The sequence below is a fragment of the Phyllobates terribilis genome, unplaced genomic scaffold (genome assembly GCF_046119375.1).
Source record: "Phyllobates terribilis strain yellow unplaced genomic scaffold, ASM4611937v1 Scaffold_60__1_contigs__length_8166268, whole genome shotgun sequence".
Lineage (NCBI taxonomy): Eukaryota > Metazoa > Chordata > Amphibia > Anura > Dendrobatidae > Phyllobates > Phyllobates terribilis.
The window spans coordinates 6,734,508-6,762,505 of NW_027362820.1; the positions used below are offsets into that span (position 1 = coordinate 6,734,508).

At 47.8% G+C, this 27,998-nt stretch overlaps 2 protein-coding genes and 1 pseudogene across 2 annotated transcripts in view; all 3 read left to right on the top strand.

The window, feature by feature from the left end:
• LOC141192393 (uncharacterized) overlaps nucleotides 1-27,998 on the top strand; it is a 240,367-nt gene that overhangs the window by 34,335 nt on the left and 178,034 nt on the right. The window lies entirely within an intron of this gene.
• Nucleotides 1-27,998, top strand: part of LOC141192345 (uncharacterized) — a 68,802-nt pseudogene that overhangs the window by 27,658 nt on the left and 13,146 nt on the right.
• Nucleotides 9,033-27,967, top strand: LOC141192343 (oocyte zinc finger protein XlCOF29-like). The gene is made up of 3 exons (XM_073661862.1): nucleotides 9,033-9,091; nucleotides 27,450-27,599; nucleotides 27,728-27,967. The coding sequence occupies exons 2-3, from the start codon at nucleotides 27,522-27,524 to the stop codon at nucleotides 27,950-27,952; spliced, it is 303 nt and encodes a 100-aa protein (XP_073517963.1). The 5' UTR covers nucleotides 9,033-9,091; nucleotides 27,450-27,521; the 3' UTR covers nucleotides 27,953-27,967.

Below are 27,998 nucleotides of genomic sequence, written 5' to 3' on the forward strand. Positions count from 1 at the left end.
CAAAGGGTAAGATGGCCAAATGTGTGTGTAGATAGTAGATCTTGCCTAAGTCACATGAAAAAACCTATAAACCACAGAGAGCGTAAGGGCCCTGATGAAGGCTCTCCTGTTACCAACTAAGCTTGGCATAGTAAGAATAAAAGCTCACACTCGAGCTGACACCAATGAAGCCAGAGGAAATGCTCGTGCGGATGCCGCCGCCAAGGAAGCAGCAAAGAGGCCTAGAGTTGAGAGTCTAGCAGCGGTACAGACCGTGACCTCAGTGGCACCTGTCACTCCTGATATTCTTAAATCCCTGCAGAAACAGGCGGTTCAACAGGAAAAGAAGGAGTGGAGACGCAGGGAGCCCAGCTGACTGAGCAAGGTTTGTGGAAAAAGGGCAGTAAGCTCTGCCTGCCGTGAACTCTTTACTCAGTGACGGCCCAGGTAATCCATGGACTAACACATTTGTCAAAAACAGCTATGTGTGCTTTAGTAGACAAGGTATGAGTGGCGCCAGGCACACACAGTCTTGTATGACATGTGCCCGACACAACATAGGGAAAGCTGTGAAGACCCCGCAGAAACACATCCCTCGTCCGCTCTACCCGTTCCAGAGATTGCAGATTGACTATATACAACTACCACGAGTAGGGGTATACGAGTTCGTGCTTGTGTGTGTTGATCTCTTTTCAGGCTGGCCTGAGGCATATCCAGTGCGGAAAGCTACAGCAAAGGTTGCTGCTCAAAAACTCATGAATGAGGTGGTATGTAGATATGGGGTTCCTGAAGTGATTGAAAGTGATAGAGGTACACATTTCACTAGAGAGATCATGAGAGAGATCTTAAAGTCTTTGGGAATTGAGCAGGGTTTACACACACCTTACCATCCACAGAGTAGTGGGAAGGTAGAAAGACAGAATGGGACATTAAAGTTAAAGATTCAGGAGGCAAAAGAGGAAACCAGCAAACCATTGACCGAATGCTTGCCTCTAACTCTTTTCTCCAAGTAGAAGAACAGGTCTCTCTCCATATGAGATACTTTTTGGTTCAGTACCTAGAACAGGGTTATATTTCTCACAGTCACTTCAGATGCAGAATGACAGCCTGACTAGCTATGTGCAAGCCTTGCATAATCGCCTAAACAGTGTGATAAACAGGTGTATTCTTCCATTCCAGACCCTGAATCAGTGTCTGGAACACATGATCTCAAGCCTGGAGACTGGGTGGTCCTAAAAAGACACGTCAAAAAAAAGTCTTGTTCCAAGATTTGATGGGCCATTCCAAGTTCTTCTGACCACATCAACATTCGGTGAAGCTTGAGGGAGAATCCACTTGGATACACGCCAGCCACTGTAAAAGAGTCACTCCACCAGCAGAATGATGACCTTTTTACCAGTTCTAATGGGGATAGTGGTGGCACTGCCTCTAGCAAAGACATTAAATGAAGTTCTGAATGGTGACTGGGATAATAAATTCATTAGACATCACCAAGTACTTTTAAAAGACATGGACACGAGTACATTACCAAAAGACTGTTGGATTTGCACTCACAGTCCTGTGAGCTGCAATACTATGCCTTATTTAGCCATTCCAGTGACTTTGAAAGAAATGTTCTATTTGCGTAACCGCACTTTTCCCACTAAGCTAGATAACAACAGGAAAGAGAGAGCTGTAGGTTTGCCTGTAGCTGCATGGGTGACAGAGCCGTGGTTGTTTAACAGGAGTGGTCCGCCTCTAAGACAGACAGGAATGCCTTGGGCTTCTAGTCCTGTTGACCTCTCCTGTTATCCGGACTTCACCTCTTGCAGCTGCATCCAGATAAGATCCAGAGACGTCGCTTTCTCTACAGTATTCTGAGTGTAACGGGTCTGTACTGACATCACACAGTGTGTAGCTGAGTATTCTGAGTGTAACAGGTCTGTACTGACATCACACAGTGTGTAGCGGTCGATGCCACGCTCAATCCTGAGCTTCACTGTGTAAATGTCACCTTGGAAAGACTGATATCAGATATTATGTCAAATGACACTTAGTATCAGGAAAAGATGATGGACATATTAAGCTCCACCTTGTTGTCTAAATGGATTGCTAGTCTATTCAATAACACTGTTATGAGAGTTTGTACAGTGTATGTGGACATCAGGCCTACAAGTGGTTACCTAATAACTTTGCAGGGGTCTGCACACCGGCCTTCCTGACCCCATCAACCTTTATAGTGCCTCACATCAGAGTAAATGTTAAAGCAATCCCTCTACACACATTATACAGACGAGCTGCAGACAACAATCCCAGACCCAATGGTAAATCTCATCATGTAGAAAAGGGGGTTGCAAATAAGGTTGTGAGCAGCGTATTAATTTACCCATTCATAACCCAGATAGGATAAGCTGGTAGAGGCGACTGATTATCTAGATGACCAGATCTTCCAGGTGCTTGATGTCCTTAATGCATCTAATATAATACAGAAGCAGCTGATTGTAGTCACTGACAACACACCATAGTGCTGAACTACCTGACCGCTATGGAGGGATGTGTCAGATCATCGGTCCCGCATGTTGTCATTACATGGACGTTATGGGAAATCTCCAGGTTAGGACTGATATACAGAAGATAATCGAGATAAGGGATAAGTGATTACAGCAACATGACGCAAACAAGGACTCCTGGTGGGAGAAACATTTCCTTTCCTGAATCCCACTAATTGGTTCAAGGGTCTAGGTGGGGGGCTCTCAGGGATTATATATACATGTATGCAATTATTATTATTCTGCTTGTTGATATATGTAGCCGTAAAAGCGCTGATCTATGTTACATCTAAGTTACTCAGGTTTATATGTAAGGAAAACCGTGTCACAGAACCCCTGATTGTATACTATGGACCCCAGACAAGAACAGATCCATTGTTGTGATACAATTATAGGTGTTTAGGTAGGAAACTGAGGTGAAGCAGGTAGGAAAGTCCCGAGGACACGACTAGCGCACTCCTATATACCTACTGAGATGCCATAATTGGTCACAAAAGGGGGGAAATGTGAGAGAAAAGAATCCATTTTGAGTATGTGGTATCCATCTTGTCTTGTAACTTCTGTGTAATGGTGATCAAGTAACACTGATGGGCAGTGAGGTTTCACATTACTATTCACTCCCCTAAGGTTACTATTGGTTCATAGGTCAGAGAGAACTATTCCTTTGTCTCTGACCCTATTTAAAGTGCCACATGTGTTAATAAAGCAGAAGTCTTTCCTAGTACACCATTATAAGGCTGTGCTGTATTGATTTCCTCGAGATCTCGAAAATATAATTTTAATATTTGGAGTTCGGAAGGCATAGAAGAGAGCGTATTTCGCTCACATCCCTTTGTATGTGATATTATTTGAAAAAATGTATGTGACACATTACCTTAAAGAAAAATAAAGAAAAATATACCTAAATAGAGTACTGGATATTTTAAGAAATGTTTAATAGGTTAGAGTAGAGTAGGGCCCGGACAGAAGAGTTTACCTTGTCGTGGCGGCGGCTTACAAAATCTTTTGGCCAAACAAAAGCTGCTGCTATGTATGTGATATGGTGTTCTATGGGAACTGTTAGGCTATGTGCCCACGATGCAGAAATGAAGCAGAAAATTTCTGCAGCATTTCTGCATCTCCCTGGCAGAAAAAAACGCATGCGTTTTTCCTGCAGAATACATGCGGATCCACATGCGGGTTCACATGCGTTTCCGCATGCAGATTGACAAGCACTTTCCAGGCGATAGCATCACTTGGAAAGTGAGTGCTTGACAACTAGGTCACACTGTATAAATCCATGCAAACAGCATGGATTTATACAGTGTGAACCGTAAAAATTAAAACAAATAAAGCTATACTCACCCCCGAGGTCCCGGCGTGGCTGCAGCGCTGCTTCCTGGCTGGTTCCCGGCTGCCGGCATATCGCAAGACAGAGCGGTGAAGGGCCTGCGGTCACATGACTGTGACGTCACCGAAGGTCCTTCAGCGCTGCTGGCATTCAGAGAGAAGACGCCGGACAGGTGAGTATAAACTTTGTTATTTTATTCTTTTTTCACAGGTACAATGGTACCCAGGTCTGGATGAGAGTCTCCTCTCCTCCAGAACTGGGTACCATCCGCACATAGAGACGCATAGAAGCCGCTTGTAAAAATGTACAGTCGCGGTTTCTGTGCGTCTCAATGCAAGTCAATGGCGGGAGTTCCGCTGCACTTCCGCAAAATTAAATGACATGCTGCGGATTTTTGTACGCAGCATAAACGCTGCGGAAAAATCCGCAGCATGTGCATAGAACATGCGGAATCCCCTTGGGGACCATGGGGTGCGGATTACCTAGCGTTTTACAAGCGTTTCCGCTGCGGAAATTCCGCAGCATAAACGCTTGAAAAACGCTATGTGGGCACACAGCCTAACGGTATGTGCACATGGTCAGGAGCTACTGTGGGTTTGACACTGCGTGCTTATGCAGAATCAAACCTGCAGCGGCCAGGTGTTACAGCATAGTGGATAGGATTTCTAGAAATCCCATGTCCACTATGGAACTCTGTGCACCTATGGAAACTGACATGCGTCGCGTCTTTCAGACCCGCAGCATGTCAATTTGTCTTGCGGGTCCACATGTGGACTTTCTACACAGAATAACATCTATGAGGAAACTCCGCATGTACAAAAAAAAAATCGCGCCACTCAATTGCATAAAATGAGGGCAGAAGCCGCACGACTATCCCGCAGCTTCGGGGCTGCAGGCGTCTCCTGAGCGTGGGCACATACCCTTAATGTGTGATTGATAAGGATGTGGTGCAGAAATGGAGTTTTTCCAAGAGTGGGCGGTGTGACTGTGGAAGGTTCGAGAAGTCGAGGTGGAGCTGGGGTGGAGCCTGGGCGGAGCCTCAAGGGTGCCCGAAATTTTTTTGCCAGTATGGGGTCTGAAATTACTGGTGGCAGCCCTGCTCATATATACATACACTCATATACTAATCTTTTATGATATTAAGGTCTTCTGGAGAGGGCTGCAGAACCCACTGTGGAGGGGACACAGCAGACAGGACTGATTTCAGCTTTCTGCCCCTGCGTGCTGTCCGATGCTGTGGACTCTCCTCCCCCACCCTCACCTCTTTGAGGAAATGATGCTGGCAAAAGAACAGCAGGAGGCAGAAGACCCCCTGTAAGTCCCTGCAGGAGGACAGACACAGCAGCCAATGAGCGCTCTCATCAGTCTGATGGGGCAGCGTTCATTGGCCAGCGGCCTCTCTCCTGCATGACATGCCCCCTTTTTCAATGCCCGCACTCTGCCCAGGGTATCAAAAATCATTACAGGTGGGAGTGGACGGGGTTAAGCAGCATCAGCCCTCAGTCAAGGGGCCCCATAGCAGCTGCGTGGTCTACTGCCTGAGCACTGCGCCCCTTCCTGCATGGGCCCCCCTCCACCTCTGGGCCCGGGTGCAGCTGCATCGGCGGTGTGTCCACCCCTGGCTGAACCCCTTGCTGCGGCTCTGAACAAATGTAATATTATTTACACACAAACGAGTGGTAAAGAAATCAGTGAGACACCTGTGGGATAAGAACGTAAGAACGCCCATTACACCCTCAGATGACTTCCCTCATGGGTACAGTGTCCGAAATGGGGTCACTTTAGGGGGTCGTATGTTCTTCACACCTCGAGGGCTTTGCTATTGGCCGCTCCGTACACCTCGTACACACGGCTCCGCTCCGTACGCCCCGTACACGCGCGGCTCAGCTCCGTACACCTCGTACACACGGCTCAGCTTCGTACGCCCCGTACACGCGCGGCTCAGCTCCGTACGTCCCGTACACGCGCGGCTCAGCCCCGTACACGCGCGGCTCAGCCCCGTACACGCGCGGCTCAGCCCCGTACGCCCCGTACACGCGCGGCTCAGCTCCGTACGCCCCGTACACGCGCGGCTCAGCTCCGTACGCCCCGTACAAGCGCGGCTCAGCTCCGTACGCCCCGTACACGCGCGGCTCAGCTCCGTACGCCCCGTACACGCGCGGCTCAGCTCCGTACGCCCCGTACACGCGCAGCTCAGCACCGTACGCCCCGCACACGCGCGGCTCAGCTCCGTACGCCCCGTACACGCTGTACACGCGCGGCTCCGCTCCATACACCTAGTACACGCGTGGCTCCGCTCCGTACACCTCGTACACGCGGCTCCGCTCCGTACACCTCGTACACGCACGGCTCCGCTCTGTACACCTCGTACACTCGCGGCTCCGCTCCGTACACCTCGTACACGCGCGGCTCCGCTCCGTACACCTCGTACACACGCGGCTCCGCTCCGTACACCTCGTACACACGCGGCTCCGCTCCGTACACCTCGTACACACGCGGCTCCGCTCCGTACACCTCGTACACACGCGGCTCTGCTCCGTACACGCGGCTCCACTCCGTACACCTCGTACACGCGCGGCTCCGCTCCGTACACCTCGTACACGCGCGGCTCCGCTCCGTACACCTCGTACACGCGCGGCTCCGCTCCGTACACCTCGTACACGCGCGGCTCCGCTCCGTACACCTCGTACACGCGCGGCTCCGCTCCGTACACCTCGTACACGCGCGGCTCCGCTCCGTACACCTCGTACACGCGCGGCTCCGCTCCGTACACCTCGTACACGCGCGGCTCCGCTCCGTACACCTCGTACACGCGTGGCTCCGCTCCGTACACCTCGTACACACGCGTCTCCGCTCCGTACACCTCGTACACACGCGTCTCTGCTCCGTACGCCTCGTACACACGGCCCTCTGCTCCGTACGCCTCGTACACGCGCGGCTCCGCTCCGTACGCCTCGCACACGCGCGGCTCCTCTCCGTATGCCTCGTACACGCGCGTCTCCGCTCCGTATACCTCGTACACGCGCGGCTCAGCTCCGTACGCTCCGTACACGCGCGGCTCAGCCCCGTACACGCGTGGCTCAGCTCCGTACGCCCCGTACACGCGCGGCTCAGCCCCGTACGCCCCGTACACGCCCGGCTCAGCCCGGTACACGCGCGACTCAGCTTCGTACGCCCCGTACACGCGCGGCTCAGCTCCGTACGCCCCGTACACGCGCGGCTCAGCTCCGTACGCCCCGTACACGCGCGGCTCAGCTCCGTACGCCCCGTACACGCGCGGCTCAGCTCCGTACGCCCCGCACACGCGCGGCTCAGCTCCGTACACCTCGTACACGCGGCTCCGCTCCGTACACCTCGTACACGCACGGCTCCGCTCTGTACACCTCGTACACGCGCGGCTCCGCTCCGTACACGCGGCTCCACTCCGTACACCTCGTACACACGCGGCTCCGCTCCGTACACCTCGTACACACGCGGCTCCGCTCCGTACACCTCGTACACACGCGGCTCCGCTCCGTACACCTCGTACACACGCGGCTCCGCTCCATACACACGCGGCTCCGCTCCGTACACCTCGTACACACGCGGCTCCGCTCCGTACACCTCGTACACCCGCGTCTCCGCTCCGTACACCTCGTACACACGGTCCTCTGCTCCGTACGCCTCGTACACACGGTCCTCTGCTCCGTACGCCTCGTACACGCGCGGCTCCACTCCGTACGCCTCGCACACGCGCGGCTCCTCTCCGTATACCTCGTACACACGCGGCTCCGCTCCGTACACACGCGGCTCTGCTCCGTACGCCTCGTACACACGCGGCTCTGCTCCTTACACCTCGTACACACGCGGCTCCGCTCCGTACACCTCGTATACACGCGGCTCCGCCCCGTACACCTCGTACACGCGTGGCTCCACTCCGTACACCTCGTACACACGCGACTCCGCTCCGTACACCTCGTACACACGGTCCTCTGCTCCGTACGCCTCCTACACGCGCGGCTCCGCTCCGTACGCCTCGCACACGCGCGGCTCCTCTCCGTATACCTCGTACACACGCGGCTCCTCTCCGTATACCTCGTACACACGCGGCTCCGCTCCGTACACCTCGTACACACGCGGCTCCGCTCCGTACGCCTCGTACACACGCGGCTCCGCTCCTTACACCTCGTACACACGCGGCTCCGCTCCGTACACCTCGTACACACGCGGCTCCGCTCCTTACACCTCGCACACACACGGCTCCGCTCCGTACACCTCGTACACACGCGGCTCCGCTCCGTACACCTCGTACACACGCGGCTCCGCTCCGTACACCTCGTACACGCGCGGCTCCGCTCCGTACACCTCGTACACGCGCGGCTCCGCTCCGTACACCTCGTACACGCGCGGCTCCGCTCCGTACACCTCGTACACGCGCGGCTCCGCTCCGTACACCTCGTACACGCGCGGCTCCGCTCCGTACACCTCGTACACGCGCGGCTCCGCTCCGTACACCTCGTACACGCGCGGCTCCGCTCCGTACACCTCGTACACGCGCGGCTCCGCTCCGTACACCTCGTACACGCGCGGCTCCGCTCCGTACACCTCGTACACACGCGACTCCGCTCCGTACACCTCGTACGCACAAGGCTCCGCTCCGTACACCTCGTACACACGCGGCTCCGCTCCGTACACCTCGTACACACGCGGCTCTGCTCCGTACACCTCGTACACACGCGGCTCTGCTCCGTACACCTCGTACACACGCGGCTCCGCTCCGTACACCTCGTACAAGCGCAGCTCTGCTCCGTACACCTCGTACACACACGGCTCTGCTCCGTACACCTCGTACACACGCGGCTCCGCTCCGTACGCCTCGTACACGCGCGGCTCCGCTCCGTACACCTCGTACACACGCGGCTCTGCTCCGTACACCTCGTACACACGCGGCTCTGCTCCGTACACCTCGTACACACGCGGCTCCGCTCCGTACGCCTCGTACACACACGGCTCTGCTCCATACACCTCGTACACACGCGGCTCTGCTCCGTACACCTCGTACACACGCGGCTCTGCTACATCCACACTGTAAACCCCTCCTGACCCCACACATAAACTTCAGCTCATCCAGCACCATGACAACCAGCACAGCAGAGTCCTGCATCCACTGAGGCCCCTGATCATGTGACCCCTGACTCCTCCCCTCCTGTGACCTCATCACAGCTCCTGTGCGCACAGAGCAGCCATATATGTGGTGGCGGCTCTGCAGGTGGAGGTATGTGGAGATCCCCCATTACTGGGCGCAGGGGGCATTAACCCCTTCAGCGCCGAGACTCTTTTGGGGTCTTGTGTTGCCCCTTTATAAGAATCATAAGGTTTTTGTTCTGTTTCCTGTAATAGATACATACGACCCAACTATGGAGACAGGAAGGGAGGAAACGTATTGTTCTCATAGTACAGGACCCCTTTACTGCCCCACAGTGTAATGCCCCCATTATGCCCCTTATGCAGGATGTATGATGCCCCCCACACAGTGTATTGCCCCCATTATGCCTCTTAATACTGCATGATGCCCCCCACAGTGTAATGCCCCCATTATGCCCCTTATGCAGGCTGTATGATGCCCCCCACAGTGTAATGCCCCCATTATGCCCCTTATGCAGGATGTATGATGTCCCCATTATGCTCCTTATGCAGGATGTATGATGCCCCCACACAGTGTAATTCCCCCAATATGCCCCTTATGCAGGATGTATGATGCCCCCATTATGCCCCTTATGCAGGATGTATGATGCCCCCGCACAGTGTAATGTCCCCATTATGCCCCTTATGCAGGATGTATGATGCCCCCATTATGCTCCTTATGCAGGATGTATGATGCCCCCACACAGTGTAATTCCCCCAATATGCCCCTTATGCAGGATGTATGATGCCCCCATTGTGCCCCTTATGCAGGATGTATGATGCCCCCGCACAGTGTAATGTCCCCATTATGCCCCTTATGCAGTGTGTATGATGCCCCCACACAGTGTAATGCCCCCATTATGCCCCTTATGCAGGATGTATGATGCCCCCACACAGTGTAATGCCCCTTATGCAGGATGTATGATGCCCCCACACAGTGTAATGTACCCACAGTACCGCCTGAGGTCATACAGTTAGAATAGGTCCTGAGGATTGGTTTTACCTTTGCCTGCTCCCCTATATGTATACCCTCGAGCATGTATATGACGCGCCCCCTGGGTCGTGGGATACTCGGTGCCCGGCCGGTCATTGCTAGGGGAGATGTCACAGTGGCGGTGACCCGGTCCGTGACCCAGGGCGGTCAATAAAAAGGTGATAATTTACAGGGGATTTATAGTTTTTATATAAATGTTCATGACGCCACCTGTGGTATGCGGCTAAAGGGAGCCGCCGCTGCGGAGCAGGTCCTCTGGAGCTGTTGTTAATGCAGCAGAGTTGATTTAGCTCTCCACAGGTAGACCTTAGCTCCAGGGCTGTGCTGACATGTTATAGATATTGCAATTGTGGTGCGGTGTAGTGCAGGGGGTGATGGCGCAGCAATTATTTCTCAGAGACAGCGGGGTGCAGTCTTCAGGGTTTACTCACAGTTGTTAAGTTCCTCAGGTTACACTTTCCGGATTACAACCACCCACGTCGTGCTGCGTTCACCGGACAGGGGTTCAGCAATCCCTCAGGTATTTCAAGAGTGCCTGACAGGACCCCGTTCTATATGTCCTTCTCAGCCGTCTTCCTGCGCTGGTGTGTGACCCACTACTCGGTAGCGTCAGCCCTCCCTGGGAAAAGGTGTACTCGGACGGCGGGCCGGTGTTTGTAGGGGTGGATGCAGTCGCGGCCTTGGCCCGGTCCGTGCCCAGGGCGCACACATTAAAAATATGGGCTTTAGTGGAAGAGTGGTTATTTGTCGACTACGCCACCTGTGGTTTCTGGTGAGGACCACCAGCGCTGCAGCAGTCCTCTAAGGCCGGTGTTTTGGCAGCCAGGATGTTATAGCTCCCCGCAGGTGGAGCTAGGCCTCAGGGCAGGGTAGAAGAAGTGCAGTGCAGAGGAATGGTGGTCACGGTGCTGCGCAGAAATGAGAGAGAAGAGGCGGTGTATGAAGTCATCCAGGTTTTTACTCACGGTAGACTTGTTTTCAGCCACAAAGCTTCTCTTTGTTCCTCACGGCATACTGCGGCCACCAGGATGGGGTTCAGCACACTCCGGGTAGCTCGGCTGCACCAGACAAGAACCCTGCACCGGAATGTTCCTCTCTCCTACCGTACTAGAACCGCCTCGTGCCCCATTAAAGTCCCGTACAGGTACTGCAATGTCCGTTGAAGGTGACTTCTAGCACTCGGACCGCCTAAGTCCTTTATTGGTGACTGGAGTGTAAACATGGCTCAAGGCTGGGGTTCCTCTGGATAGACGCAGATTAAAGGAATACAGGTGGTGACTCCGCTCCGTCCGTATTCCCCCTGGGATCCACTTCAGCCTCCGGACTTTTCTGACAGAGACATGGAGTACAAAGTCAGATAATCGGGGACTGGTACCCCCTTTTGTGGCAGGAGTCTCTCTGACCCAGTCAGAACAAGGGTAGCCGGTGTCGACTCTGCTCCGTCAGCACCCGTTGAGATCCTTTCGCCTGCGGAGCTCTTCTCCTCTGCTCCCCTCCTAGGCCCTCTTACTTGGACAGAGCTTGCTGTAACTCAATTCTGCCCAAGTCCCCAATCTCAAGGCCTGAGACCGGGCATCGCAGCCTCCTCAAGCATCTGCAGCTTGTACTGTCTGGCTCCTCCAGGGAACTGCGACCAAAGACCCTGTATTAAAGATGGACTCCATATTTATATGGATCCATTGGTGTAACCGTAAAGTGCTTCCTCCATCCTCACTAAGATTCCCCCTACTTTTGGTTCCCCCCATACTCCTCCATTCAGGACCGGGGCAGCACATTGTGCTCTAAACCCCCTTCAGAATGGGAGTGTGTAGTGTTGGATGTGTGGTGGGGTCCGGTGTGGTGCTCCATCCTTACCTCGGAGAGGAAGTACCACACCTCTTTCCATGAGGTGCAGTACACCTGTGGCGACTGAACCCTCAGGGGAGCCACACTGGCGCTCACCCTCCTTGCCCTGAGCCTCGCCAAACAATGTCCCAAGCCGGTATCCTCGGATCTTTCTGGGCAACCTGGAGTTTCCTGGATCCTATGTGGTTACCTTTTTGGCGACTTGAGTACGGATGTGGCAACTGCACCCTGAAAGTACAGAAGCCTTCAGTTTCTAGTTGAACTTTGTAATTGTCACTAGTTAGGGGCTGGTCCCCTCTGCGGCTCAATCCCTCCACCGCCTGGCAGATTCGGGTGTACGGGTGGCCTCCAGCACTGCCCGTACCCCTGGGATCCCTTCCTCGTTCCTGGAGCCTTCCTCCGGCTCCTCTCCTACTCAGTCTGTCCTGGGCCTCTCTCTAGGCCCTCCTCCTGAGCCGAGCACCTGCAGAGCTCCTGCTCCCAACTCTTCCTCTCAGACTGCTCTGACTGACTGACCTGTCCTTTCAAGATGGCTTCACTCTATATACTGTCCTAACAAGTGCTCATCTGAACTTCTTCCTCCACCCACACCCACTACATGGTTCCCCCTACTTTGGTCCCCCCCCACTCCAGCCAGGGACAGGGCTCAGCAGGAAGCGCGACGCATCTTGCCCCTCCTGCTGGTCTGGAGTAGTGTAGTGTTGGATGCAAGTGTTTGGGTCCTGGGCAGCACTCTATCCTTACCTGAGAGTGAGATACCACACCTCTGGGTGAGATGCAGTACCTCTGTGGCAACTGAACTCGCAGGGGCCCCACATATACATCCATGTAGGGGAGCAGGCCTTACTAGATATCGAGGCTTTATACAGTAATATACCGCATGAGGCTGGTATCAGAGGAGTAAGACATTTATTGAAATCGAGATCAATGGAGTGTAGCAGACATAATGACTTCATGGAGAATCTTCTAAAATTCACTCTTACTCATTACGTATTGCTTTTTGACAGGAAGTACTTCCACAAGCTCAGGGGTACTGCTAACCTATTCCTGGGCTGGTGGGAGGAATCCACAATATTCAGGGATGATAATAAGTCATGACATCCATATATTGGGGTATGATACAAATATATTGACTATATTTTTATCATCTGGTCAGGGACGAGTGAACAATGTTTTGAATTTGTCAGGGAACTCAATATCCATAGAGTGGGCCTGAGATTTATATCAGAGTTTAATTATTACCAGTTGCCGTTCTTGGATGTACTAATCAAGAAAGATTGGGATGGGACCCTAAGAACACACATCTACCATAAACCTTCAAGCACTAATAAACTATTGAAGTGGGATAACCACCAACCCATCTCCATAAAAAGAGGAATACCCAGGGGCCAATTTTTATGGTTGAGAGGGTACTGCTCTAATGTCACAGATTTTAATATACAGGCAATAGACCTGAACATCAGATTCAGGGAAAAAGGGTACTCATGGAACATTTTGGATTTCACGTCGTTTGCAGAAAAATGGGAGAGCCAAACGCTCCTCCATACCAATCCATGAGACCAAGAAAAATATTGGACTACACGAGTAAGAAAAACTTATGACAGAGTGACTGTATCTTTCATATCCTCAGAAAACACTGGGATATACTTGTGACTATCCCGGACCTGAGGGTGCTGTGGGATCTATTCCTACAATAACTTTCAGAAAGGGTTGGTCCATTAGGGACCATTTAGTGCATAATTTCTATAAAAAACCTGCACCCAAGGGGACTTGGCTAGATAGAGGAATCTGCGGTTTCTTTAGATTTGAACGACATTGTACATGTAATTGGATGAGACCATGTAAATGTTTCTTGAGCTCCTCCATGGTTGAAATCTTTTTTCCAGTGGGATTATTCGAACTGTAAAACCTCAGGACTAGTATATATGGTCACATGCACCTGCCCCCTAGATTATGTAGGCAAGATCAAGAGGGAGTCTAGGAGGAGGTTGGGGGGCATTTGGGTGATATATGCCATGGTTGGGAAACCCCATTAGCGAGAGACATGAACAGTGTACATTGCGGTGAAACCGGAGACATCTCCTTTTGTATCATTGTGGTTGTTAAACCCAATGTGAGAGGAGAAGATCACAATAGATGTATCCTCAAAAAAGAAAGTGAGTGGATTGTTAGGGGCCAGTGAATCCAGTCTAAGGGACTCAATGAGAAAATTTCCTATGCCTGTTTAGTGTGAATACAGACCCATTCTGGATTATATTTTTGGATTGTATACTCTACCCATTGCTACTTGGTTCCCTGTGAATGGGGTTTACATATTGTTGTACTTCATCGAGATATCTGAGCTTCTATATCTGAATTATTACTTATCAATTATATTCCACTTATACTATTTCATAATTAACAAGTGTGGTGATCCTTGTGTATCTCTAATTGTGCAATAGAGGGGAAATTTGACCATTTAGGAATATACTGAGGGCCATCATCCCATATTTTTTGTAGTGATAAAGTAGATCTACATGCTTATTGCATGATGGGAGAATGTGCAATATTTGTTTTTAGTTTCCCATGACGCTGATCTCAGAGATAGAAAAATCTTATGTTGGTGGAATGCAATCCAAAACCATTATGCTCTCTGGTGTGGAACGCATGCTTCCGAGACTGTGATGCACTCCGGCATGGAACGCACATATCCGGGCACGTTTGTGCTTTCTGCCCGCCCGTTGTTTTGTGCTGAATTGTGGGGAATACTTGAGAATTTATTTTTGTTCTGTCTTTAGTTGATCCCACTGATACATCAGATTAGTCCTCAGAGAATTATAATTAGAGGAACCCATGGACACATTAGGATATGTGAAGCTGACCTCCGCTCTCCTCTATTTCCTTTGAATTTATTGTGTGACCTGTATTTCAAAACAGTAGCTCTTGGTTTGTTTCATTTCCATGTGTAAATTGAATTTGACTCGTAGTCTTTGATATCTCTTTCAAACTTAGTTTTTTTGATGTCTGAGATCCATCCTCCAGACTTTGTAAATTCTTTTGCATATTTTGTTTGAGTTTTGTATCCATAAAGGCTTCTACACTAGGCGGAATACTTTCAACTAGTTATTTTCAAGAAACAAATATCAAACGCAATGTGACTTGGTTATCCTATAAGTTTTTTTTTTAAATGTGGACATACACCCTGTAAAACATGCAACTATGTTTATAAAACCGACACATTTGAAGAAAACCTAACGGGACAACAATTTGCAATACACAATTTCATCAATTGTAACACTATAGGGGTCATCTATTTAATAGTGTATAGAGAGTTAACTACAATATGTGGGATGCACGTCAGGTCCGCAAAAAACTATATTAGCAGACAATTATCCAACGCCATCAATCCCACAACATTAAACGTGTCTGTGGTTTCAAGACACTTTTTTCACAAAAACAACGCGGGTGCTCGGGTTCAACATATTGCGGATCGGATAGACAGATTGCTGGGTGGAGCTGGGGAAAACCCACTGTTCATGGTACGCATTGGTACTAATGACAAAGTTAGAGGGAGGTGGAAGGTCCTTAAAAATGAGTACAGGGAAGCTGAAGACCAGGATCTCAAAGGTGGTGTTTTCACAAATACTGCCGGTGCCACCTGCGTCACTAGAAACACGTCGGGAGCTTAGAGAGATAAATCAGTGGCTTAGAAATTAGTGCAGGAAGGAAGGGTTTGGGCTCATGGAGAACTGTGCCGATTTCGCGGTTGGCTACAGGCTCTACGGTAGGGATGGGTTGCATCTCAATAGGGGAAGGTGCAGCTTTGCTGGGGGAAAAAATGGTCAGACGGATGGGGGAGCTTTTAAACTAAGATCTGGGGGGAGGGTAGTCATGCTTATAAGGGGTTAGATAGACTAGACAGAGTGGGAGAGTAGGGGCTATGGAGGATCTAGGGGGAGCTGGGATAAGCAAGGAAAGTAAGGAGTTGAGTAGGAAATTTGCTAATTGTATTAAATGTCTACTAGCAAATGCAAGAAGTCTTGCAAACAAAATGGCTGAACTGGAGACTCTTATGTCGGTCAGAGAATACGATGTGGTGGGTATTACAGAAACCTGGCTGGATGAAAGCCATGACTGGGTGACAAATATAGAGGGATACACTACATTTAGAAAGGACAAGAAAGAGAAAAAAGGTGGAGGTCTGTGTATTTTCGTAAGATCCAACTTAAAATCTGTGCTCAATGACAACATTGGTGGGAGCTGCGACAATGTAGAGTCAATTTGGGTAAATGTACATGGGGATGGCAATAATGGAAAGCTGCTAAGAGGAGTTTGTTGCAAGCCTCCTAATATAGCTGAACTTCTAGAGGACGAAATGTTGGAACAAATTAAAAATGCAGCAAATAATAATAGGGTCCTTATTATGGGGGATTTTAACTATCCAGATTTCCATTGGGACATAGAATCTTTTGTGCTAAAAGCTGCAAATTCTTATCCACAGTTCAGAACAATTACCTCTCTCAGTTGGTAGATGAACCAACCAGGGGAGGTAATCTGCTGGATCTGGTGCTGTCAAATAGACCAGATACAATTTCAGATCTAGAGGTCCGGGAGCATTTGGGAAACAGCGACCATAATATGATAAGTTTCAATGTAATATTTAATAAAACATTTCAAAACGAAAATGCTAAAACCTGGAACTTTAGGAAAGCTGATTTCAACAAATTAAGGGAAGAACTTAATTGTGTAGACTGGGACCATATCATGGTAACTGGGAATACCAAATGTAAATGGGTGATGTTTAAGGAAATACTACTAGATTCCTGTAGAAAATTTATACCCTGGAATAAAAAGGAACCAGGAATAAAAAGAAACCATTATGGATAAATAAGACAGTACAAAGTTTAATAAGACAAAAACAAAGGGCATTCAAAATCTTGAAGGCCGAGAATACAGAAATAGCATTTCAGTAGTATAAAGACCTAAATAAGAAATGTAAAAAGAAATCAACCTAGCAAAATTATCTACAGAGAAACAAATTGACAGAGACATTAAATTCCCAAAAATTTTATGCATACATCAATGCCAAAAAGAGTAAATCAGATGGTATTGGCCCCTTAAAAGACAATAATAACAAGATAATTATAGAGGACAAAGAAAAGGCTGAGATATTAAGCAGACACTTTTCATACGTGTTTACCAACAAACAGTCTGTTTCAGGGTTCTTTCAAGAGGGCAAAAATCAAAGTTCACCTCCTAATATAAATAGTTTAACACAAAAAGAAGTACGCCTGCGTCTGAGAAAATTAAACATTGTCAAATCCCCTGGACCAGATGGTATTCATCCACGGATACTGAGGGAATTGAGCTCAGTAATTGACAAACCGCTGCATCTCTTATTCTTAGACACTCTTGTAACAGGGGTAGTGCCACAGGATTGGAGGATAGCAAATGTACCGATATTTAAGAAAGGTAAGAAGGTGGATCCAGGTAACTACCGTCCAGTAAGTCTGACATCAGTAGTGTGCATAGTTTTTGAGGGCATCATAAGAGATGACCTGCAGAGATATATTGCAGAGAATAATATAATAAATGATAATCAGCACGGATTCATGAAAAATAGGTAGTGTCTAACCAACATGTTGGGGTTCTATGAGGGGATAAGTGCAAATCTAGATGTTGGTAATGTGGCTGATGTGATTTACCTGGACTTTGCAAAGGCATTTGATACTGTACCACATAGCAGCCTTATACTGAAGCTACAGAAGCAATGACTTGGGGGAACTATATGTAGATGGGTAAGGAATTGGCTAAATGATAGGAAACAAAGAGTCGTCATAAATGGTACATTCTCTAAATAGGACATAGTCAGCAGTGGGGTGCTACAGGGATCTGTGCTAGGAACAATTCTTTTTAACCTCTTTATTAATGACCTTGGGAATGGGATTGTAAGTAAAGTGCCAGTTTTTGCTGACGATACCAAACTATGTAGGATATTAAAATCTGATCTTGACATTACGATATTGCAGAACGATCTGGATAAGATGACTGAATGGACAAACACTTGGCAGATTAAGTTTAAATGTAGATAAATGTAGAGTAATGCACATAAGATGGAGTAATCCTATTGCTGCATATACATTAAGTGGGAGTATACTCAGGACTACAGAACAGGAGAAGGATTTGGGTATTCTGGTTACAAGTAAGCTGAGAAGCAGTGCTCAATGTCAAGCAGCAAAATCAAACAAGATTTTAGGGTGTATAAAAAGAGAAATAAAATCCTGCAATCCCAACGTATTGTTACCCCTTTATAAATCACTGGTGAGGCCACATCTGGAATATGGGATCCAGTTTTGGGCTCCACATTTTAAAAAGGATATTCAGAAGTTAGAGTCAGTTCAAAGGCGGGCAACTAGATTATTATATAGAATGGTAGACCTCTCATATGATAAGAGGTTGAAAAAGTTGAGCTTGTTTAGCTTAGAAAAACGACGCCTCAGAGGGGATCTCATCTACATGTATAGATATATGTGTGGTCAATACAAAGGTCTAGCACATGACTTATTCCTTCCAAAGACTATACTAAGGACCAGGGGGCAATCATTACGGGTGAAAGAAAGGTGATTCCGGCACCTAAACAGGAAATGGTTCTTTGCACTAAGAGCAGTTGGGCTGTGGAATTCCCTACTACAGTAGGTAGTAATGGCAGACACTATATCAGCTTTCAAAAAAGGGCTGAATGATTTCCTTGACACAGGTAATATTGTGGGTTACAGTTAAATTATACAAAATGTTACACCTATAGTAGTACATTTGATCCAGGGTTCTTGTACTGATCGCTTTTTCTCGGGGTCAAGAAGGATGCAAATTGTCTGAATGTGTCCTGGGGTTTTTGCCTTCTTCTGGATCAACAGATTTAAGTACAGGGATTTTAGTAATACCATATGAGTAATACAAAAAATAAAACTAATTAAAAAATTATAAACTGGTTCATTTGTAACTGTAATAGTGCAATAATAATAAAAATGGTAATACATTTGTGAGGCCTGGTTCCAGTAAGTTAGTTTAGTGTTAGCGTAGGGAGTGCAATTGGGGGAGAAAGGTTGAACTTGATGGACCTAGGTCTTTATTCAACCTACGTTACTATGTTACTATGTATAAAGGGGATATCGTATCCTTCAGATTTTAGGAATAGAAAAGGCTTATAAACCATTAAAAGGTGGAGATATGAAAAGAAAAATGTTAAATAGAGAGTCACATTGGATTTTTAAATTACAAACTAGAGCCCCACAGGGAATGAACATCAGACAGGATTTAATATTACAGTGCAATTAATTGTATTTGTTTTTGATTTTCAGTGATTTTATTGAATATCTCATGCATGAGTTGTATTTGTGTATTATTGTGACGCTGAGTCACTTTTCACAGCCAAGCTGTGAGACAGAATAGCCGAGGAGTCCGGAGTTAAAAGCCAGGAGGGTACGTCATAAACAGAAGGAAGAGGCTAAGGCTTAGTCAGGTGACGTTATGTTGGTCAGAATACCAGGAGGATAGCGGATCAGAGCAGAAGGGGTTAAACAGACGGATGGTCAGAACAAGGTCAGGCAACAGAATATCAATACACAGAACACTTAGGTACAGAGAAACAAACCTCACACTAGCTGAATGTACGTCTGGCAGAGGTCAGGGAGAAACAGCTAGTTATGTAGCCTGGCAGTCACCTGGAATGATGAACACCTGGAGATAGCCAGTGCCACCCAGTCTCAGATTGGACAGCCGAGCAGGCAATCATCACACTGACAGCTTCAGCACGCCTCTATACCAGATTGGACCACCGAGTTGTCAAAGTAACGACAGCTCCAGCATGCCCCTGTACAAGATTGGATGGCTGAGTTGTCAGTAACTGTATCCCAGACACAGTGAGGGGTGGAACCTTGACTGTACCCCCTCTTCTAAGGGAGGCCACCGGACCCCAAGGCTTCCCAGGAAACTTTAGATGGAAGGCCCTGACTAACTGATCGGCCTTCACATCTCAAGCAGAGACCTAGGATCTCTCCTCTGGTCCGTATCCCCTCCAGTGGATGAGGTATTGGAGGGAATTTCGGACCCTACGAGAATCCACCACCCTCTGAACCTCATGCTCTAAGCCATCGTCGACTGACGCTGGAGGAGGCGGGGATGAGAGAGATAATACCGAAGGGATAAACGCCTTTAATGGGGATTTATGGAAGACATTAGGGATGCGAAGGGATGGAGGAAGCTTTAATCTGAATGCCACTGGATTGACCACCTCAACGATCTCATGTGGACCAATAAACTTTGGACCCAATTTTGCAGACGGCACTTGAAGTTTAAAGTTCCTGGATGACAACCAAACCTTATCCCCGATCTTAAAAACAGGACCCACTGAACGTCTTCTATCGGCCTTCTGTTTTTGGCGAGTCTAAGTGGTCCAATATTCTTCTGAACCTCCTTCCAGACATCTCCAAGTATTTGTACGGCAACTTCCACCCCAGGACATTTAGAACTAATCCTAGAAAATTCACCGAAATGGGGATTCAATCCATAATTACAGAAAAACGGAGAGGTTCCAGTAGACTGTACTCGACTGTTAAATGCAAATTCAGCAAGAGGTAAAAACGAAGACCAGTCCTCCTGCTGAGCTGCCACAAAGCACCTTAAAATTTGTTCCAAAGATTGATTTGTCCTCTCAGTCTGACCGTTGGTCTCAGGGTGGTAAGCAGATGAAAAGGACAAGTTAATCCTGACCTTATTACAAAAAGCTCTCCAGAACTTGAAGACAAATTGTACTCCCCTATCAGACAAAATGTTAAGAGGGATACCACGTAACTTACAATATGAGAAATAAACAACTTGGAGAGTGTCTCTGCATTAGGTAATCCTGACAAAGGAACAAAATGAGCTTGTTTGCTGAATCGGTCAACTACCACCCAGATAGCAATTTTCCCACCAGACAGAGGCAAATCCATGATGAAATCCATGGACAAATGAGTCCATGGCCTTTCTAGAATTGGCAGTGGAGCCAATTCCCCGGACGGCCGGATGTGACTGACTTTAGCGCGTGCGCAGGCATCACAAGCAGGTACAAAATCTTTGATATCATTATGCATGGACAGCCACCAAAAAAGTCTGGTAATGACTTTCCATGTAGCAGTAACCCCAGGTTGACCACTTAAGACGGAATCATGAAATTCTTGTAACACACACAATCTTAGGTACACAGGCACAAATGATTTAGATCCTGGAGTGTCCGGAGAAGCCAATGACTGGGCGTTATGGATCTCCTTTTCCAATTCTGAGGTTACCATAGAAACCACAATACCCTGAGGAATAATGGAGGATGGAGGTTCTGGAGGAGAAACTGAATCGAGACTACAAGATAATGCGTCAGCTTTCTTAGACCCTGGTCTGAATGTAATGCCTCTGTGGGAGTTTATCTTTTAGCTGATTCAATGTAAGCTAGATTCTTCTGATCAGTGACCACAGTAACTGGATGAACCGCTCCTCCAAAAAATGCTTCCATTCCTCAAAGGCTAATTTTACAGAAAGTAACTCACGATTCCCAACATCATAACTTGTTTCTGCCGAAAATTATTGAGACAAAAAAGCCCATGGACGCAAGTTAGTCAGAGTTTTGGACCCCTGCGACAAAACCGCCCCCACTCCGACCTCCGAAGCATCCACCTCTACAATGGATGGCTCTTTGAGATCCGGTTAGATCAGAATGGGAAGTGGCATGAAACACTCTTTTCATTTTTCAAAAGCCCTGATAGCACTCTGTGACCACACCTTGAGATTTGCCCCCTTACGTGTAAGGTCAGTAAGAGGTTATACAATCTGAGAAAACCTCTTGATAAATTTCCTATAATAGTTGGCGAATCCCACAAAATGCTCCAAAGGCTTGAGATCACGAAGCTGAACCCAGTCAATTATGGCCTGTACCTTCCAAGGGTCCATCTTAAACCCTTCTGCTGACAAGATGAACCCCAAGAATGAAATTTCCTGAACAGAACAAACACATTTCTCTAATTTAGCACACAAAGAGTTCTCACTTAATCTTTGTAACACAACACGGACATGTGCATTTAATAACCCAAATGGCATGACAAGTAGTGTTGAGCGAATTTGTTTGGCATTTAAAATTCGTGTTTGTGTGCAGGGTTCCGACTTTTTCGCGCCAAAAAATCAGCTCCGAAATGCTGAACAAATTCGCTCAACACTAATGACAAGGTTTTCAAACAGACGCTCAGACCTTAAAAACGCTGTTTTCCACTTATCACCCTCCCGGATGTGTATCAAATTGTAGGCCCCTCTAAGATCAAGTTTAGAGAACACCATAGCTCCCAGAAGCTGACTATATAGGTTGTGGATGAGTGGAAGTGGGTACGTATTTTTAACCATGATTTTGTTGAGTTCTCGGAAATCGAGGCAAGGATGGAGACCCCCATCTTTCTTTTTTTTACGAAGAAAAAAACGGCAGCTACAGGAGAGGAGGAAGGACGGATATGACCCTTCTGTAAACTTTTGTTAGCATATTCTTGCCCATTCAGGCCCAGACAAATTGTAAAGGAGAGCTTTAGGCAATTTGGCACAAGGAATAAGATCAATAGCACAATCATAAGGATGATGGGGAGGTAGTATCTTCGCCTCTTTCTCCAAGAACACATCTCCAAAGTCCTTCAGGTACCTCGGCAGATCCTTCAGACTAGCGGAGTATATTTGTTCAGTTTTTAGACATTTCTTGCAACAATTAGGGCCTCATTTAACAATCTCCCTCTGACACCAATCAATAACAGGATTGTGAATCTGCAACCATGGAAGCCCTAGTACCAACCCAACAGGTAAATTATCCAACACAAAACATGAGAAGGATTCAAAGTGGAGTGCTTCCACTTGAAGCATTAAATCCACTGTTACCTTCTTGATTAAATTCCTAGATAATGGTGTCTTGTCAAGGGTGAAGATTTGCATGAGTTTTTCTAAACAAACTGTCCCTAACCCTAACTTCAGAACCAGTCCCAATTCAATAAAGTTAGCAACAGACCCACAGTCAATGAAAACCCATGTTGATAACACCTGTTTCTAAAAGTATAACACTGTATTTATCAGTACTTTAGAAGAAAAAGGTTCCTGGGAGTCTGGGTGACCTCCTTGGCCATCACTCACACTCAGACGTTCTCCTGATGGTTTGCTAGCTTGAGGGCAAGTAGGGCAATTCTTGATAAAATGTCCAGAGAGACCACAGTACAGGCAGAGTCCGAGATCTTATCTACGTCTACAACACGAAGACTGGCAACTTTAATCTCCAATGGCTCCACCTCCGGTAAATGGACCTGCTCCGGTGAAATATAATGGGCAGCTTGTTGTTCCTCACATCTCTCATGGATTCTACAGTCCATTTGTATGGCTTGGGTAATGGCCTCTGCCAGGGAACAATGAACTTCATGGAGGATCAGGGCATCCTTAAGGGTTTTGGAAAGGCCTTTGTGGAACTGGCACCTGAGAGCTGCATCGTTCCACAGAACTGCAGTGAACCATGGCCGGAACTCAGTACAGTAGTCCTCAGCTGCACGACCCCCTTGAGCCAGGTTCATGATCTTAGCTTCAGCGACCTGGATCCTGTTGGGTTCATCATATACCAGTCCTAAACTGTCAAAGAAGGCGTCAACAGAAAACCGTTCTGGGGCTTGTGGGGACAAGGAAAATGCCCAAGTCTGAGGGCACCCTTGCAGAAGGGACATGATTATTCCCACCTGCTGGAACTCCTCTCCTCACGATCCTACAGCTCTCCCTGAAGACCCTAAGCTGGTCTTTTTCTCCAGAAAATTTAGCAGGGAGGTCTAATACAGATTCGGGAGAGACCAACTATACATCAGAGGGTACTAACGTCACTGTCACTGCCGGCAGTGGAGGGTTATCCGAGATTTTCATTAGATTAGTTATCTGACCCTGCAACTGACATTGTGATGACTCCAGACTCTGGCATTTCTTAGCCAGATCCTGAGTCATCAGCTTCAAATTCACCATATGGTCACAGAGCGTGTGAACAGTCTCCATACAGATGAAAAAGAAAAACGTATTGGCCAGACGTAATGTGACGCTGAGCCAAGTTGTGAGACAGAATAGTCTAGGGGTCCAGAGTAAAAAAACAGGAGGGTACATCATAAACAGAGGGAAGAGACAAAGGCATAGTCAGGTAACATTACGTTGGTCAGAATACCAGGATAGTGGATCAGAGCAGGAGGGGTTAAACAGATGGATGGGCAGAGCAAGGTCCAAGGTCAGGCAACAGAATATCAATACACAGAACACTTAGGCACAGAGAAACAAACCTCACACTAGCTGAATGTACGTCTGGCAGAGGTCAGGGAGAAACAGCTCAGTTATGTAGCCTGGCAGTCACCTGGAATGATGAACACCAGGAGATAGGCAGTGCCTCCCAGTCTCAGATTGGACAGCCAAGCTGTCAATCAACACACTGACAGCTTCAGCACGCCCCTGTACCAGATTGGACCACCGAGCTGTCAATCAAATTACCGACAGCTCCAGCATGCCCCTGTACAAGATTGGACAGCTGAGCTGTCAGTAACTGCATCCCAGACACAGTGAGGGGTGGAACTGTGACAATTATCTTTTTCTTCCATACAGTACAGGGTCAAATTGTCTGAGAAGTACTCAGAAATCAGTGGACACCCAGGAAAGGGAATGATATAAAAGTATCACAGAGACTCACATGTTGTAAATCAGGAATAAGCATTGGTTTCCTATGTCGGCACTTGGTGGTATGCCATCACAACTGTTTTTATGAATTTACAATAAATGTGAGGTTTTAACAATATAGACAATGCTGGAGAATCCATCTCTCCTCCTTTCTCTACTTGAAATTTCCCTGACCAAGGCGGCTCCATGCGGTGATCTTCAGACAAGATGCATTGAATAAACAGTGAGCTGACCTCCCTCTCCATTTTCCCATTATATGCATGTTTTCCCTATAGTGACGAATATTTATTTTTGCTAAAACTATGATATTTTCACTTTAAAACTTTTATTAAACCTTTTTTTAAACAACTCCCATTAGTGCGATTATACAATATACAAACCTTTGATTGCTCAGGTGATGCACTGTACTACTGTAGTGCCGTGTATTATCACTGCCTGTCAGTGTAATACTAACTGCCCCATACACATGAGATAAGTGTTGGCTGAACGGTCATTTGGCAGACGGCTATCTCTCCCGACTCCCCCATACATACAAATATTCCAGCTTTCCTGTGGTCTGTATGACTGACTGCATTTGTAGGGAGGCCCCCAAATTCATTATATAGTCGACCAAAACCCCCAAAATCAGTGCTTTCATTCAACTTTTGTCTAATGTTTAAGGGTGGCGTTAAAAGGTAACTTATTGGATGCTGCCTCTGGCCCGGCCTAATAATTGCAGGCCCAGAAACCATTATTAAGCACTATTGAGCATTTGGGAAAGAAGGGGCATTGGGCCGAACTCTTGTCACACCTTCTTAGATGGCATGTTTGCTTTTTGCAGGAGCAAGTGGTTAAGCTGCCAGGGATTTTGTTGCAGCCGCATCTGTGCCATCCCTGCGGTGTACATCTATGTTCTGGTGCCCAAAAGAGTTCATATAAAAATAAAAACCAAAAACAAATGTTTAACGTGTTAAAAAATAAAAAATGTGTCTTCTGCTTTTTGCATGTTTTTTCTTTTTACAAGAATTGTTGGTGACAATTTTATTTTAAAACATTTTAATATCTGCTTTTTTTTTTTCTTCTTGTAATATTGGAAAGCCTAAGGCCAGAAATAAACCCCATAATACACTGTACACGTAGACTTTGGTATCAAATAATTACTGTCCGCGGTGTTTGTGCAATCAAAACAAATTTTATAAAAACCTCAAACTTCTGTGTGTGAATCAGACATGAGCTGTAACTTGATAGAAGATTGCAGTCTGGGGAAGACAGGAAACATTCATACAGACAGCCGGTGGTGATGTGTTTGTGGTGCCCCTGAAGGTTCAGTCGCCACAGAGGTATTGCATCTCATCCAGAGGTGTGGTACCTCACTCTCAGGTAAGGAAGGAGTACGGCTCAGGACCCTAACACCTGCATTCACTACACCACATTTCAGAGGGCAGGGAGAGATTGCTCCTATGGGAGAGCACAGTCCCTGGTCCCTGGCTGGAGTGGGGGAAACCACAAGTAAGGGGGAACCATGTAGTGGATGGGGTGGAGGAAGTAGAAAAGAGGAGCACTTGCTGGGAGCAACATAAAAGAGGATGGAACCATCTAGAAGGGAGCAGTAGTGTCAAGTGGAGAAGTGACAGAGCAGAGGCTCTGCAGGAGCTCTGCTCCAGGGCTGGGCCTAGTCGGGAAGGTCCAAGCCTGAGTGGAAAGGAAGAGAGAGGGGCAAGGGAGGCTCCAGAAGGAGAGAAGGGATCCTAGGGGTACGGGAAGTGCTGGAGGCCACCGTACGCCCGAATCTGCAGGAACGTGGAAGGATCAAGCCGCAGAGGGGACCGGCCCCTTAACTAGTGGAGAACTACAAGGCTCAACTAGAAACCGGAGGCGTCTGTACTTTTAAGGTGCAGTTGCCCACAACCACAGTTAACAAACCAGAAAAGGTAGCTACATAGGGCCCAGAGGACTGCAGGTCGCCCGCCAAGACCCGAGGCTACCGGCTTGGGACACTGACTGTGAGACGTAGGGCAGGAGGGTGAGAGCCAGCGCAGGAAGACGACTGAGGAAGGCACACAGAAAGGGGTCCTGATAAATGCTCTGGAAATATCTGAGGGTGGACCGAGCCCCACTCTGAGTAAGCACAGGACGACGAGGTCCAGTACATTGGCGCCTGTAACTTGAACTGCAACAACCGTGAGTAAAGACCCTGGGACTGCACTATACTGACTCTGTGGTTATTATTGCACTTCAACACCCTGCACAACCACCAGCATCCACACTCTGCCCTGAAGCTAACTCTTCCTGTGGGGAGTCACACTATCCTTGCTGCAAAACCACTAGCTTCAGAGGACTGTTCCGCAGCAGCGGCCCCCCTTTAGCCGCATTCCACAGGTGGCGTAGTCGGACTCTTTATAAAACCTATATATAAATTCTCCTTGGATTGACCACCCTGGGTCATGGACCGGGTCACCGCCACTGTGACTACAACCCCCAACATCTACCGGTCCGGCACCGAGTACCCCACGGCCCAGGGGGTGCGTCATGTTCAGTGACGGTTTGTGGCTAAATATGTTTTTAGAGCCGTAGTAGAAGTTGTTTCCTCATGTAGTTATTTCTCATGTCACGTGTAATGAATATCTCCTGCAGTATTGCTAATGCCAATTCCAGTATCGGAAAATGAGACGAGAATTAGCTTTATGGAAGATAAGTCTATGAGAAACGTATTCAGCTGCAGACTCCGAGGAAGAAATTGCTTGTTGTCTGTGGCCTAAAATATAAAGGTATTATTACTAGATGTAAAGAAAAAACTAAATACTGAAAAATAATAAATCTCCTTATATGTTTCCCCTCATTATCTCCAATAGTTGTATTATACCAACAGGATTTTTATGATGTTCCATCAGCTCATCTTCTCGTCATTCAGGTACCTACAACACCGGATCCTCTCAGTGGAGATCTTCTATATAAGAATATTTTCCTGATTTATCCATCAAAGATGGATATGGATAGAGACAAGATGGCGGAGAGGATATTACACCTCACCCTAGAGATCCTCTTCCGGCTTACTGGAGAGGTGAGAGATTCTAATGGCGTCACATTACATCATTCTTATCTATGGGAATAACAGATGGACAAAACTGGAGAGGTGAGGACTCTGGAAATGTTTTGTAGTGAGATTTATTAATGTGTCTCCATAACCAGGATTACACAGTAGTGAAGAAGACCTCTAGTGAGCGCTGTCAGGCCCTTGTGTCTGAGGGATGGGGAAGACCCCTGAGCCCAATCACGGGGCCTCCTCCTCAACCCCTGATGCATGAGGACATCAATGACCAGAAGATCCTAGAACTCACCTACAAGATGATTGAGCTGCTGACTGGAGAGGTGCCACTGCTGGGAATGCGGGGACATTATACAGTAACACTATGAAGGGATCGGGGGGATGACTGTATCATTGTATGTGTCAGGTTCCTAT